The sequence below is a fragment of the Aulostomus chinensis genome, chromosome 3 (assembly GCF_037954235.1).
Source record: "Aulostomus chinensis isolate RoL2024-O1b breed Wild chromosome 3, RoL_Achi_v1.0, whole genome shotgun sequence".
NCBI classification, from domain to species: Eukaryota; Metazoa; Chordata; class Actinopteri; order Syngnathiformes; family Aulostomidae; genus Aulostomus; species Aulostomus chinensis.
The window spans coordinates 20,613,494-20,626,895 of NC_141322.1; the positions used below are offsets into that span (position 1 = coordinate 20,613,494).

The 13,402-nt window shown below is 42.1% G+C and overlaps 5 protein-coding genes across 9 annotated transcripts; 2 read left to right on the top strand and 3 right to left on the bottom strand.

Annotated features, from left to right (window-relative positions):
- Nucleotides 1–1,707: 1,707 nt before the first annotated feature.
- On the top strand, nucleotides 1,708–4,827 carry sirt4 (sirtuin 4). Of its 5 annotated transcripts, none has more exons than XM_086199483.1 (4): nucleotides 1,708–1,834; nucleotides 2,674–3,152; nucleotides 3,263–3,557; nucleotides 3,654–4,827. In XM_086199483.1, exons 2-4 carry the CDS (start codon nucleotides 2,674–2,676, stop codon nucleotides 3,804–3,806), a joined length of 927 nt encoding a protein of 308 aa, XP_086055609.1. In that variant the 5' UTR covers nucleotides 1,708–1,834; the 3' UTR covers nucleotides 3,807–4,827. The 5 variants fall into 5 exon arrangements, with proteins under 5 accessions (XP_086055609.1, XP_086055607.1, XP_086055608.1 ...); XM_086199481.1 differs by lacking the exon at nucleotides 1,708–1,834 and adding an exon at nucleotides 1,914–2,053 and having other exon boundaries at nucleotides 3,654–4,824; XM_086199482.1 differs by lacking the exon at nucleotides 1,708–1,834 and adding an exon at nucleotides 1,929–2,048 and having other exon boundaries at nucleotides 3,654–4,825.
- A 211-nt stretch (nucleotides 4,828–5,038) lies between these two features.
- c3h1orf74 (chromosome 3 C1orf74 homolog) lies at nucleotides 5,039–5,900 on the bottom strand. The gene has a single exon (XM_086199486.1). The coding sequence runs from the start codon at nucleotides 5,898–5,900 to the stop codon at nucleotides 5,109–5,111; it is 792 nt and encodes a 263-aa protein (XP_086055612.1). The 3' UTR covers nucleotides 5,039–5,108.
- Nucleotides 5,901–6,041: 141 nt separating this feature from the next.
- Nucleotides 6,042–7,660, bottom strand: tomm6 (translocase of outer mitochondrial membrane 6 homolog (yeast)). The gene is made up of 4 exons (XM_086199490.1): nucleotides 7,351–7,660; nucleotides 7,115–7,244; nucleotides 6,346–6,464; nucleotides 6,042–6,188 (listed from the first exon to the last, which is right to left on the bottom strand). Exons 2-3 carry the CDS (start codon nucleotides 7,216–7,218, stop codon nucleotides 6,368–6,370), a joined length of 201 nt encoding a protein of 66 aa, XP_086055616.1. The 5' UTR covers nucleotides 7,219–7,244; nucleotides 7,351–7,660; the 3' UTR covers nucleotides 6,042–6,188; nucleotides 6,346–6,367.
- uqcc2 (ubiquinol-cytochrome c reductase complex assembly factor 2) lies at nucleotides 7,217–8,914 on the top strand. Its single transcript, XM_086199489.1, has 4 exons — nucleotides 7,217–7,495; nucleotides 8,398–8,472; nucleotides 8,577–8,643; nucleotides 8,733–8,914. Exons 1-4 carry the CDS (start codon nucleotides 7,358–7,360, stop codon nucleotides 8,840–8,842), a joined length of 390 nt encoding a protein of 129 aa, XP_086055615.1. The 5' UTR covers nucleotides 7,217–7,357; the 3' UTR covers nucleotides 8,843–8,914.
- Nucleotides 8,915–9,107: 193 nt separating this feature from the next.
- tspo (translocator protein) lies at nucleotides 9,108–12,576 on the bottom strand. The gene is made up of 4 exons (XM_086199488.1): nucleotides 12,208–12,576; nucleotides 11,237–11,412; nucleotides 11,022–11,160; nucleotides 9,108–10,512 (listed from the first exon to the last, which is right to left on the bottom strand). The coding sequence occupies exons 2-4, from the start codon at nucleotides 11,407–11,409 to the stop codon at nucleotides 10,339–10,341; spliced, it is 486 nt and encodes a 161-aa protein (XP_086055614.1). The 5' UTR covers nucleotides 11,410–11,412; nucleotides 12,208–12,576; the 3' UTR covers nucleotides 9,108–10,338.
- Between the last annotated feature and the right edge of the window lie 826 nt (nucleotides 12,577–13,402).

Here is a 13,402-nt window from a genome sequence, read left to right on the forward strand (position 1 = left end):
CATTTGCATTCCTGGATCCTGGTAGCACAGCTACATTTTGCTCTGAGCACCTCATGCAGCGATTGAACATCACAGGAAAAAGAACTTACTTTCTCTTGAAAAAAATGGGACAGGAAAAGGTTGTTCCCACTTATGTTTTGTTTGGAATGGAGGTTGCAGGTCTTGAAGGAAAGAACTTTTATCCCCGGCCTGAAGTACTCATACAGAGGGAGATGCCAGTCACTCCAAACAACATTGTCACTGCTGCTGATCTGGAAAGGTGGCCTTATTTGTCCAAGGTTCACATCTCTTCCATGAAGGCCAATGTCGACCTGCTGATAGGAACCAATGCTGCCAGGTTAGTGGAACCATGGGAAGTGGTGAACAGTTGTGAACATGGTCCATATGCTACAAGAACAGTGTTGGGCTGGGTCATCAATGGGCCTTTAAGTGGAAATGGCAGCACTTGTGAAAGGAAGCTTTCCTCTGTTGTCATGAATAAAATTTCTGTGTCTAACTTTGAAGTCATGCTGAATAATCAGTATAAACATGACTTTAATGAACAGTCTTCGGAGGACAAAGAGATGTCTCAAGAAGATAGAAGGATTATGGAATCCTCTGCAACTCTACAGGATGGGAGGTATTGCATTAAGTTGCCTTTCAAGAGACCAGATGTTCAAATACCAAATAGCATTAGAGTGGCAAAGCAAAGGACACTTGGACTGAGGAAAAGGTTCATGAGCAACCCAGGGTTTCACAAGGAGCATTCAAGTTGTCTAAATGATGTCATTGAAAAGGGATATGCAGAAAAGGTGCTTCCAGAGTAGTTACAAGGCAGACCAGGAAAAGTGTGGTATATACCGCACCATGGTGTCTATCTATCTATGAAGCATCCCCTGCACATTTACATGGTCAGCAGCCCGTTTTTGCTAAACCTGTAGATCCAGCTGACTGGCCATCAGCTCTCTCTGATTCATTCAAGACTGATGCAGTAGGCAGATGGCCTTTTCAGATTAGTTCTGAACTGTCTCTCACGGTAAATAATGCGTGTTATTATTAGGTGTTATGCTGATAAGTGTGAGACTATTTAAGTGTTATTTAAGAGTTGGTTTATTATTATTGTTGCTCTTGTTGGATTTTCTTATTTAAATTAAACATTTTTATAAGTACTCAATCTGTTCTATTTCTTGTCATATACAGGATTCTCTTCCTTGTATCATAGAATTTTTTTTAAGTCGGTTTACCTTGCCTGAGTGGCTCAACTTAAGATGTTTAATTTTACCCGTAGCCTGTTTTGCTCATGAAGTGCAATACATTGTGGCATAGTAGACCATCTAAAGCAGGGGTGTCCAAACTGGTCCAGTAAGGGCCGGTGTGGCTGCAGGTTTTCATTCCAACCGAGCAAAAGCAACACCTGATCCAACAAATGAGCTGTGTGGACACAGCTTAGTTGATTTAAGTAGAATCAGGTGTTGCTTTTGCTCGGTTGGAATGAAAACCTGCAGCCACACCGGCCCTTACTGGACCAGTTTGGACACCCCTGATCTAAAGGGATAGGAATCTCTTCAAAGTTTGACAAACTAGAGGCCCCCAAACAGCATCTTGCCTAGGGCCCCCACGAAACTAGAAACGGCCCTGACTGTGCTTCTGTACTGATTTTCAGTTTGTTGTAGTTACCACTGGGATCCCACCAGGGGTCACTGTCGAGTTTGTCTTTTGCCTTGATGAGCGAAAAATAAAAGACGGTTGTTCGTCAAAGAGCTCGAGTGGGAGTAATTAGAACGATCAATGTTCCCTCTCGACTGCGCGCTTGCGCAATCGGCGCACAAGAAAATTTGTGCAGTGTATAGACTCGGTGAGTGACAGGTGTCCAGCCAATGATACGATACGGTACACTTAGGCTACGCAGCCAATCATAGCATTGACAGTGCTTGCGTATGTGCCCGTGGCACCGAGCTACTTCTTACTGAGGAGTTAGCAACACTGCTAATAGCTACTTTCCTTACTGTGAGGACTTGGCAACACTTGCAGCCAGCAGCGTGTGCCAGCTTCCACCGCTCTTAGTCGAAGTAAGGTACACAAGCTAATTATCGAATACACGTAAAGTTAGCTTGAATAGTTAGCTCGATAGCTTCTTACGATTGTGTAGGTGTTAGTTACCGGCTAAAACGTGCGTGAAAGTGTTGGACTATCCGGTACCTTTTAACTATTTTCCTTCGTGCATAACCACATGCATATCTAGTACATTAAAATGTAAGTTTCACTGTGCCATGGTGTGATATGTAGCAGATGTGTAACTGCTAGACAACCTACCGTGACATCACAAGAATTTGCTGGGTAAAGGAGATGTGTTTTTTGTAAATACTCTGTCGATTTATCATGAATTAAATAGGCATAAAAATGTCGCCATGTTTTGTAGTTAATTTTATTTAGGTATTATTAAAAGTGTCCATTTACCACATTATATTTGAATTCTCTTTCATAATTCTAACAAGAAGTATTCTGTGGAATTAAGAGGTTATTTATAAAAGGAGGTACTTGTAAATTAACTATATATTATAGTTTGTATTAGTGTCTTTAAACCCTCTTAAAATGGCCATAATTGTCCAGACAACACTTTCTGAGGAAATATACTGTGAAACAACATCTTTTATTGTGACAGACCTCACTAGAGATGTGTTTGATCTGATTTAGATGAGACTACCTCGGAGGGCCCTCACACTGCACACTGCCCCATCTAGGAGGGCTAGCTCGGAGCCTGCGAACATGTTTGTCCCCACCTGCACCATCACTGATGTCCTGTCCCTGGAGCTGCTGCAGGACTTTGTCTCCCGTGCCAGACGCCTGTTTGTGATTAGCGGGGCAGGTCTCTCCACAGAGTCAGGGATCCCAGACTACCGCTCAGATGGAGTGGGGCTATACGCTCGCACTAACAGAAGACCCATGGAACATGCAGAGTTTGTCCGCAGTGCCAAGTCCCGTCAGCGCTACTGGGCCAGGAATTTTGTAGGGTGGCCGCAGTTCTCCTCCCACCGACCCAACTCTGCTCACAGGGCCCTGCAGCAGTGGGAAGAGCGGGGCAAGCTGCACTGGCTGGTCACCCAGAATGTGGATGCTCTTCACTCAAAGGCAGGACAGAAGAGACTCACTGAGCTCCATGGCTGCTCCCACAGGTCTGGAAGCATCTCGTGTCACATTTATCATCGCTCCACTAATTATACAACTACAGTCATAGAGAAGTATGTTACAGAGTAAACGCTGGTGTTCGTATGTGTCTCCATAGGGTGATGTGTTTAGGCTGTGGCAGCATCACAGCAAGGGATGAGCTCCAGAGGAGATTCGTAGAACTGAACCCAGACTGGAGCGCGCAGGCAGGGGCCGTGGCTCCAGACGGTGATGTTTTCTTAGAGGATGAGCAGGTTCTTCACTTCAGAGTTCCCTCTTGTAAGGACTGTGGAGGGATACTGAAGCCTGAGGTTACCTTCTTTGGTGACACTGTGAACAAAGGGACAGTGCAGTTCGTGCATGACAGACTAGCAGAGTCAGACGCAGTGCTTGTTGCGGGGACGTCTTTGCAGGTATGTTTTACTTAAGTACTTCAGGTATGAGCCTCTGTGATAGTTGTGTGCAGCAGAACTCATTCATTTAAATGTGTTCTCTTTGTCAATCCCAAGGTTTATTCAGGATACAGATTTTTGCTGGCAGCCAGTGATCGGAAAATGCCAGTCGCCATCTTGAATATTGGTCCCACGAGGGCAGATCACCTGGCAGAGCTGAAAGTGAAAGGCCGCTGCGGTGAAGTGCTGTCAGTCATTCAACCTCTCTGATGCTCATGGACATGTAGTTCAGATACTGTTGGCATCAGCTGACAAAACAAAACTGTCAAACTACCTCATTTGTATAACTGTAACATGCTGATGTCATTGCAGCCACGGGAGATATCCAGCATCAACACTTTTCCTCGAATGGGGCAAAAAAAAACATCCTAGCTTTTATTTGGAGAACAATTCAACTTCAAGGCACCATTCCTGTCCTGAAAATACATCCTAGCGGAAGTCAGATATGTCACTGCAGTGGAGAATTAATTGATGCATCCTGCTGTCTGGAGGCCCTGAAATGATCATTGGGCAGAGCAAATGAGCTGGTAGCACTCATTCTCAATACAGTGATGCGTTTTATTGAAATTGAATGCAGTAGCGTGTGGGAAGATGTTTCTTTTTGTGAGGCTTTCTAATGTTTATAGAAGTGGGTTACAGTGGAATGTAGGCAAAGATGCTGTTACAGGTCTGAAGGTGTACTAATAGCTTTGACAGTTACTTTGTTGAATAGTCAGGTTGACGAAGCAGCATCCACAATACCAGGAGGCTGAGACTAAAAGCCAATGCTTTTTTCAGTGATATTTCTGCTGTGAAGAAGTCCCGTAATATTTAGGTCTGTATTTAAGATTTCGGTCCTAATATGGTGATGATGGGTATTCATTATTTATAGATTTTGAAAAAGTTTCTAGATTTCACTCTTCATGTATCTCATTACAGTTGTTTTACTTCAAGACGATGAACAGTGGCACGTCAGTTGAAAGATTTAGTGCACAGGACTCAATTTATAGTGATGCTTTCTTAACTGATATTGTTCATTTCAAGGAGCGTTATTTCAAATAAATTGAAAATCAAACACTTCTTCAATAAATGCTTACGAATTTTAGTTTGATCTTCCTTGAGTTTTCAGTCTTTGCGTCCTAGTTTGAAAAATGGCTGGTCAGTGTTGCCTGGAACCTGCACTGATGGTTCATTTAACTGTTAGAATCGCCTAAATTTGGTCATAAAAATAAAATTTTGCATTAAGTTTTTATGCTTTCATGTATAAGTGGAACAAACTTTTAATATTTTCCGTACATGTTACTTTAAACTTAAAAAAACAATAAATTGGCAAAACTTGACCTTGGGATAACTGCAAGGATTTCCACTGGATAATAAAGCATAGTTTTCCATCTTATTCTTTTCAAATGAAATTTTGTTTTCCAAATTCAGCTGCAACAGTTAAATTACATAGCTGCAGTTTAAAGGAGTCATGAGGAAAACTCAAGTATTCCACTGTGGTTTATTGACAAGTCAAACTCCTGCTAGCGAGCATCACAAGCAGACTGATGGCAGAGTGACCATAGATCGACAGACAGTGAGATCCGTAAGGACGGACTGCTGCTGGAATTTCTCTTGAAGACGAAGGTTCCAGTTCTCCAGGTTGGACTGAGTCTCTCTCTGCAGAACAGCGGGGATGCTGAAGGAGTACAAGCAACATCTGTGACCGCCAGCCTCTGCTTGCCATGTTGCTGACACTGTGGTCACCATGAGGGGGGTCATACAGAGGCAGTTTTCAAAGCTCTTGGTTTGATCGAACCAGTACGTGACAGGGTAGCCCAATAACAGTCCAAACACTGTGCACAGGTTCCATTCGTCTGATTTCTCTGGAACATAAAGAGGTTTCTCAGCTTCCTTCCGTTCTTCAAACTCTCTCAGAAGCAGCAGTAAATGTTGGGCGATGTTCTTCAGGTCTCCTCTGAGTGGGTCAACGATGACTGGCTTCTCCAGCAAGTGGCAGACATCGATCACAACTACACCGCTATCATGAAGCAGCCGTTCAAGATTTGATTTGACTGAAACTGGATTAACAACAAGAACGTTACCATTAAGAGCCAGTGTGAGGAGGGATTTGGACAAAAAGCGGGAGGACTGCAACGAGCTCAAATACAGCTGCACCTGTTCGGCGCTGGCACCGTTGCTGTCGTACAGCAGAGCTGGTTTCACATCCAGATCAACAGCTGAGACCTGAGCAGCCAGATCCAGACACTGAGCAGCAGAGAGAGATTTCCTTCCCACTGACAAACACTTACGAGCCACAGTGACACACAGCTCCTCAGAGGACATAGCTTCGGAAATCACACAGTTTAAATAGTTACACTGAAATAACACACCCCTCACAATATCCCCCCCAGCTGATCAGAGAGCAGCCATGACATTTTAACAGTTGAAGATGAAAACAATTTCATAATCTGCAGGTCAAAGACAGGACAAGACACACTGATTGTTGTTGTTTTCAGGCTGTAAAAAGGAAACATAACTCTAAAGGAAACTGAATTTGGGATTTGATATCAAACTAGTAACAAAAAGATAAATTTTCATGTCCCTTGTTTCTTCAGTGCTGTTCCAAGATACCTGAAACAAACAAAAGATCTCAATTATGTATTTCTCACTGTATATGATGTGTGCTTTTGACACAGGCCAAACATGAACTAGACAGATGCACTTTGTAATAAACCAATGCACACAATTTAGTTCATTTCAATCCAGTGCACAGGTCATTCTCCCTCACCTTCATCCTGAGTTTGACATGGTTATGTCACAGGCTGAGGAGCCATCAGGTCAAAATCAGAGAGATTTCTTGCAACCCAGACACCCGCAGCAAACAAGCCCAAGTTGACTAAGAGATTCCTTCAAAGAAAAAAAAAAAAGAAGATTTCCACATAATCAAAAAGAATATATGCAACACGTTTGATTCCTGCAGTGATGTGCATAAGTTCAAATTAATCAATTGGGTGAAAATTAAATGGAGCGGAATAGGATTTATTTAATACCAATTAAACTTTACTGGTACTCAAAATATTACACACACAGATTACAGACACCTTTTCTACCTAAAATACATGAATATGGATATGAACTAATAACATATATAATTACAATATTGTCTTATCTACAATTACTTTGTCGTCTTTCATATCTATATATATTGCTATGGATACATAAACCTAAATAAATATGCCCAAAATTCAAACAATCAGAAACTCAATTGCATGGTTCTTAAGATGCAGTGAATAATCTGCCCATGACTAATTTAACGTGAACCCACATTTGTCGATTGTATTAATTCAAAACAATGATAGATCAGTGTTTTATCTTGCCAAAAACAAAACAAACAGTGAATTACGTCGTTTTAAATATGATAATATTGCTGTTTTCTTCAGAAATCCAGAGGGCAAGGACAAATCTCTCCACTAGCAGTGTGCTAACGCTAGCTAAGGCGCTAATGACCACATAGCCTTTAACATTAAAAAACCGCTGTATTGTCGATATTAACTCACCTTCTAAAGTCATTTCTGTCTGCTGCAAACCGACAAGCTGAACTGATCCAGTCCATCACACCTGACGATCCTGAAGAGATCTTTTTGCTGTCAGGCGAGCTCATCTTGCTATCCAACACCTGGTGGAAAACTGTAGCAACGAGGGGAACAAACCGGATACAGCACTCGTACGGCTACGGCGTGCGATAAAGCTCAAACTTAGTACGTCGTTATCCAACTCTAAAGTCGTTACACACCTCAGGAATGTCGGCCACCAGGTACCGTCGATTCCTGAAGCTGTGTGAGGAATGGCCCCGAGACGAGACCAGGAAAGGCCGAGATTTCGGGACTGCTCTTCGGCAGCGAGTCGCCGCCGCCTTCCGTGAGGGTGAAAATACGCAGGTACCGTGGCCTGTCGTTAGCTAGTTCCAAACACGACTTAAAGCCTAACTAAGGGGTTAACCATAAGGACAACTGGGGGTCGGATTCAGAACAGCCGTCGACCTTGCTCATCCTGACTGTTGTTTGGCGACCTTAAGTCTTCATTAATTATAATTGTTGAAATTGAGCTGTTTTTGCTGTTTTACCAGATAACCGACGTTAGCCAGTCTATTAGCCACACGTAAATCAGTTTAGCTCATCTACAGCTACACGGATGATAATCCCACCACCTAACTATTCATTACTGGAACATTTGAGGTACTAATACTCCTCGGAGGGGTCCATGCTCATAGACATATGCGTAATGAAAATATAGGAAAATTATTTCTGTGACAGCTGACTGCTACGTGTTAGTGATTTGTATTTTGTTTATATCAGTTGTATCTGTGTCAAAGTTAGGGACGCACCAACTGGGAAACTCTGTGACAAAGATGGCTCATGTTTGAATTCTTGAGCCAGGAAAGCAAGAAAGAAAAAGCCAACTATTTTAAAGTCTGTAAATTTCTCAATCCCATCTTTGAGGACAAAGTCAGTCCTACACATCTCTGAAGCAGCAGTCTTATATAACTATTGACATCATTGTCATTGTGGTCAAGAAGGAATGTGTCTGTCGGTCCATCCGTTCATCCCATGTTGAAACAAATGTTCTATACTTTTTAAAGGTGATCAGATGTAACTTGGTCCTGTGCTCATACCTACACATGGTTCAATGTGCTTTTCTTTATTAATGCTAATTGGCATCTCAACAGTTGAGTTCTGTGTTCCTCTTAAATTTGAACTCAGACTCAAATTAGAATATCAAAAGTGTGGTTTGTGAAAGGTGTGATTATGTGTAACAAGTTATGACTCATTTGTCCATCCAGATCTCAGACACAGAAAAGTGCGACCAGATGTATGAAAGTTTGGCCCGTATTAACAGCAACGTATACAAACAGAGGGTGAGTAAATATTCTCAGTAGATATTTTGTCTTGCTTGTTTGACATAAAAATCCATCAAATGTGTTAAAGAATTTATTATCAAGAACTCTTCTTGTCTGGCCAGTTTCCTCGCGTGAAAGAAACGAGCTTCACTGGAGTCACACCGGACGAGTGTAATGTGCTTTTGTCAGGTAGGAACCCACAATTATCACAGGTGCTCAGGAAACACTCATTTGAAGATGACACTAAATTTGATTTGTTTCCTCTTTTAATTTTACAGGCAGTTTGCATCAGACAGACGATGAAAAAAAGGGTTTGTGGAAGAAATTAACAGAGAGATTCTCCACTAAATCTACCGAAGAAGCTCCAGAGAAACCTCCAGAAAAATAACCCATTTTACATTGTTTATGTTCCCATTGCATGTATTAAAATAAAGGATATTATTGGTAACTCTTTGGAAAATGTTTTGGTTTTAATTGAGCAGATTTTAATTTCACAGCCTACATACTGCAGATAGAGACTGCAGAAGCTGTAAAATATTAAACAGAAAATATTTCTTTAATTATTTGCGCTTTCCCCTCAAAAGGAGTTTGTGCTTTGCGTTAGATGCAACCCCACATGACATTAAAGGTAAATTTCACAGTTTGGATCAGAATTGACAGACTCAAACTTTATTCATCATTCAGCATAGATGGCACATTCTTCATACAAAGGCAAGTGCAGCTTAACACTCCGCACACACCGGGATTATTTCTGTAGATCACACCCAGGTGATAATGCTTTCTCTTATATATCTAACATGAATATTCAGGAACTGATGATACACTGGTCTTGCACTTTTATTCAAGAAAACTGCAACTGTTAATGAAGCAGAAAAACCCCACAAAGCAAAAGCAGCGTATTCTACAGTTAGACGTCAGTCGCTCAGGTGTCGTACAAACAGATCTAAAAACATGCCACTGGGTAAACCATGACAACGTTGTTGAATTATTTCAAGCAGTATTCCCCCCCCCCCCCCATCGGTTTTTCCACGCTTGCCAACACGTGAACAAGTAGTGATGTGAAACTAAGAACACCACATGGCATTGTATGTTTCTGTCATAGTGAGCTTCACCTTTGACCTACAATTTTTTTTTTGAGCTTATCAATGTGTCCCATATTTAGAGGGCCTCCCTCCAGGCATTCAAGAGAAATTGCATTCATGTGAGGCGACATAAATTTTGACCTTCGCTTCCAAAATTTTAGGAACTCTCAAGGCCTTCCAGAGATGTGACGTTTATGTGCGTGACAGTAAAAGTTACCTTGACCTTTGGCCACCAACATCTGTTCAGTTCATCCTCAAGTCCCAGTGGACATACAAGAGAAATTTGAACAAAAATAAGCTCAATGCGTTCTGCAGATAAGGAGCATAGGACAGATATCCCCATACATGTGAGCTGACAATGGCCTTGCTCTTTGACCTTTGACCACAAAAATCTTTTCAGTTCATCTTTGAGTCCTGGTGGATGTTGGAGCCAATTTTAAGGACATCAGAGATATGGCGTTGATGAACAATGGGTCATGTTGACGATGCATCCCTGGCATTCACTGGTGCAAAGCATTGAAATGTTGCCGGATAAACCATGACAACACTCACTAAATGAACTCAAGCAGCATCTCTTAATAGTTTTTGAACGCCAGCCAACTCATAAACAAATATTAATCACCGACATAAAAAAATATAGCGATCTAATCAATCAGCGGGGATCGAAACCATATGCCTGTACTCAAACTGAGTGTTTTATCACAATTACCTTCATCGTGATTCAGGTCAGAAGAACACGTCTAAACTAGACTTACTGAACCACATTTGAAAAGGGTCATGTACTTTGTTTCTTAACTGTCTCCTACTCCTCTTTTGTTTCAGGGTTGTCCCTCCATATGCGGTAGTTGAGGGAGGTGGCCAGGCACAGCCAGGACAGGTAGGGCGCCATGAGCAGGGTTGCAGTGCGGCTAATGGGATACCAAGACACCATGGTGGCGCCAACAGTCCCGGTTAGCAGCACAATTTCCATGAAGGCCTAATTGGGAAGACAGAAGGTGTCAGACTTACGCAGGCATCCAATGTAGCCTGGCTATTATCTTTCCAGTTCTTCTCTCAATTTAAAATGATACTTAACTTAAAAAGTATAACTCACCATTCAACAACTCACCTTTGTCTTGAACTCACAAAGACATTTTCCTCGCTAGCATTTCTTTATAAGAATATTTACTTTTCAGCTTGAAGCTAATTAAGACTGACGACCAACAACAGCAAAACTGTCTAAAATGTCAGTTTACGAACTCTAAAAAGACATTATCCTGTATGATAGATAACCCACAAACACAAGAAGACATGTAGTAATTTACATCATATGTTTGAGTTCTTAATTGGACAATCTGTACATTTTTGCTGTTTTTAAGAAGTTGGTCTCCATTAGCTTCAAGCTAATACGGCATAGCTGGCATTTTTCTGAATCCCACAGTCACCACCAAGTCATGCAGATGAAATGTTCTGATAAAGAAATACTTATGTGCGTGTTAAACTTACCCACTTTAGCTTGTGTGCACCAAAGAAAATAGGAGTCCAGGCCCAGTTCAGAGCTAGTTGTAACCCATAGAGTCCCAGGGGCACCAGTGCATCCTCAGTGAAACCTCCCAGCTCTTTCCACACCAGGTAGGAGCCATACCTGTGAGGCAATATGACACTTAGAACAATAAAGATAAGGATGGTGCTTCCCAAGGTATGTTTACAATGGTTCTTACCCCATGCTGGTATACAGGCAGGTCCACACTACTGGGAATGCTGCATTTGGTGGCCGCCATGATGGTTTTTGCAGAGTTGGGTACCAGGTCTTCACCTCTTTACGTGTAATGTAACCACCATAGAGGCCTCCCAAGTGTGGCAGGGCAGTCATTCCAACCAGAGGAAGCCACATGTTCTAAATATGAGGAGGACAAAAGTGATCATCCAAACCAGTTTGGTACACCAAACCAGCAAAAGTTTACTGGCACGTCGGCTTCCTTTGTATGAGGATTGTATGGTTGAAGTTAGATCGGTGTGACATAGCACAGAAGCTAATAGTATCAGCAGTAGTTTCATAAGCTTTCAAATCATCTGCAGCTCAACTAAACCTTCTGCAGCATACGAACACGTGTCAGCCGGTCAATGCTGCCCTCTGTTGCACAACACTGAAACGCCACTCAGCCTCTTGGTTTTCTTTATCTTTATGATTGAGTTTTATTGTGGCAATGAGAAACACTTTTTAATTAATAATGATTTAAAAAAAATCTCGTTTGACATATGGATTTAATTTCATTTAAAGTTAAGTGGACAATATTCTTTTCTAATTCTGGGATTATATGGGTTGTTTTTTTGTTTTGTTTTTTTACTAATGGTTTTTGCCATAAAACATAATATTGGTTGCACTGTTTCAGACAAGAGTATTTAGAAGTGTTACAATTCTAAGTTGGTATTTCACAGCAAATCAATTCACATGAAAGTACTGCGGACACGATTACGAAAGACTGAATTCGGGCAGAAAGCTGATAATCAAAATATAAGACAAATCATCACGAACATCAAATTATGGTCAGGCAAGTGCACGTCAATCGAATAAAAAAAGTTAGTTCAGACAAAATATGTTAATATTGTAATCAAACAGCTTTCTTTTCACGCAGAAAACATTCTGACGCACTTCAAGAGCAAGTGAAGTTTAAGCCGTGTCCTCACTTACCTCCAGCCCCGCCGTCAGCTTCTGTCTACAGCGGCTCGTGGGTGCTAAAGCAAACGCACACCTACAACAGAATAAAGCATACAGGCTGTAATATTGAGATATAAGAGTGTGAAACGGGCAGGGCTCTTATCGCGGCGGTCAGAGGAACACTCCTCAGACGGAGAGACCCTCCCTGGGCCAAACACAGCCGAGCATGGGGAGGCAGCTTGCGGGCGTGCTTAGCAACGATTGGTCGTCAGGACCAAGCAAACAGAGAACTGACAGCAGGTTGTGTTTGTGTAAGCTAGTATAAAACGTTCTACAGTGCTAACGCTGTGCAGAGGTCAAACCCCCCCCAAAAACCAACGTCTTCTTGCTTCCTGTTGGGCCAGTTTGACATTTCCCCATCGCTTACAAAACACAGACATCAAAGATGAGACAGACGACAAGATAGTTCCCTCAACTCTGTTTACGGCGCTGCCCTCCGCTCAAAATCCCACCTGCTCTCACAGTTAGCATAGCTAGTTTGATCAGCAGCCTTGCACCCTCTTTGCATTTGCTTTTCCTCTTTATATTTAAGGGGGAAAAAGTGCTGTCACGTATTAAAATAAACCAATCTCTTAAAAGAGGTCCAGTTCTGTGGAGCTCCAAGGTGACCTCCCACTCCTGGAAGTAAATTTCACATTAAATCTTCTTAGCAAATCCATATATGGTGCTAAACACGGACCTGAGCCGATCAGCGAGCAAATGAGTGGTGACTGTATTGGTGAAAGCTGGCTCAGTGGTTAGCACTATTGTTTACATGTTCCTTGGTGTCTGCGTGGGGTTCCTATGCTCATCAGTGCTCCAGCAGCAGACCTGGAGTGGGTCTGCAGCCTCTCACTGCTCTGTAGAAGATGTGTAACACTTCATTTCCACTAACTTTTTTTTTCCATCAATCAGCAGGCTACATGGATGCTTCTGCTCTTTCATGCAAGGAACTGCATTTAGATACAAATGGAAAGAAGAACCATTTGCTAGCTTGCAGGCTAATGGGTGGGAGGTGAATTTGGATCATTTTGCCATCCAGATGTGCAGAGTATGTGCATGGAGCAAGACCCAGAAACAGGACACATGGTTGCTACAACACCATTGACACGGTCCCTCAAAAACACACCACAAAAGGTTAAACCTTTTACCATATTTGGCACTGAGAGTTTCTTACGGGGACAAATTG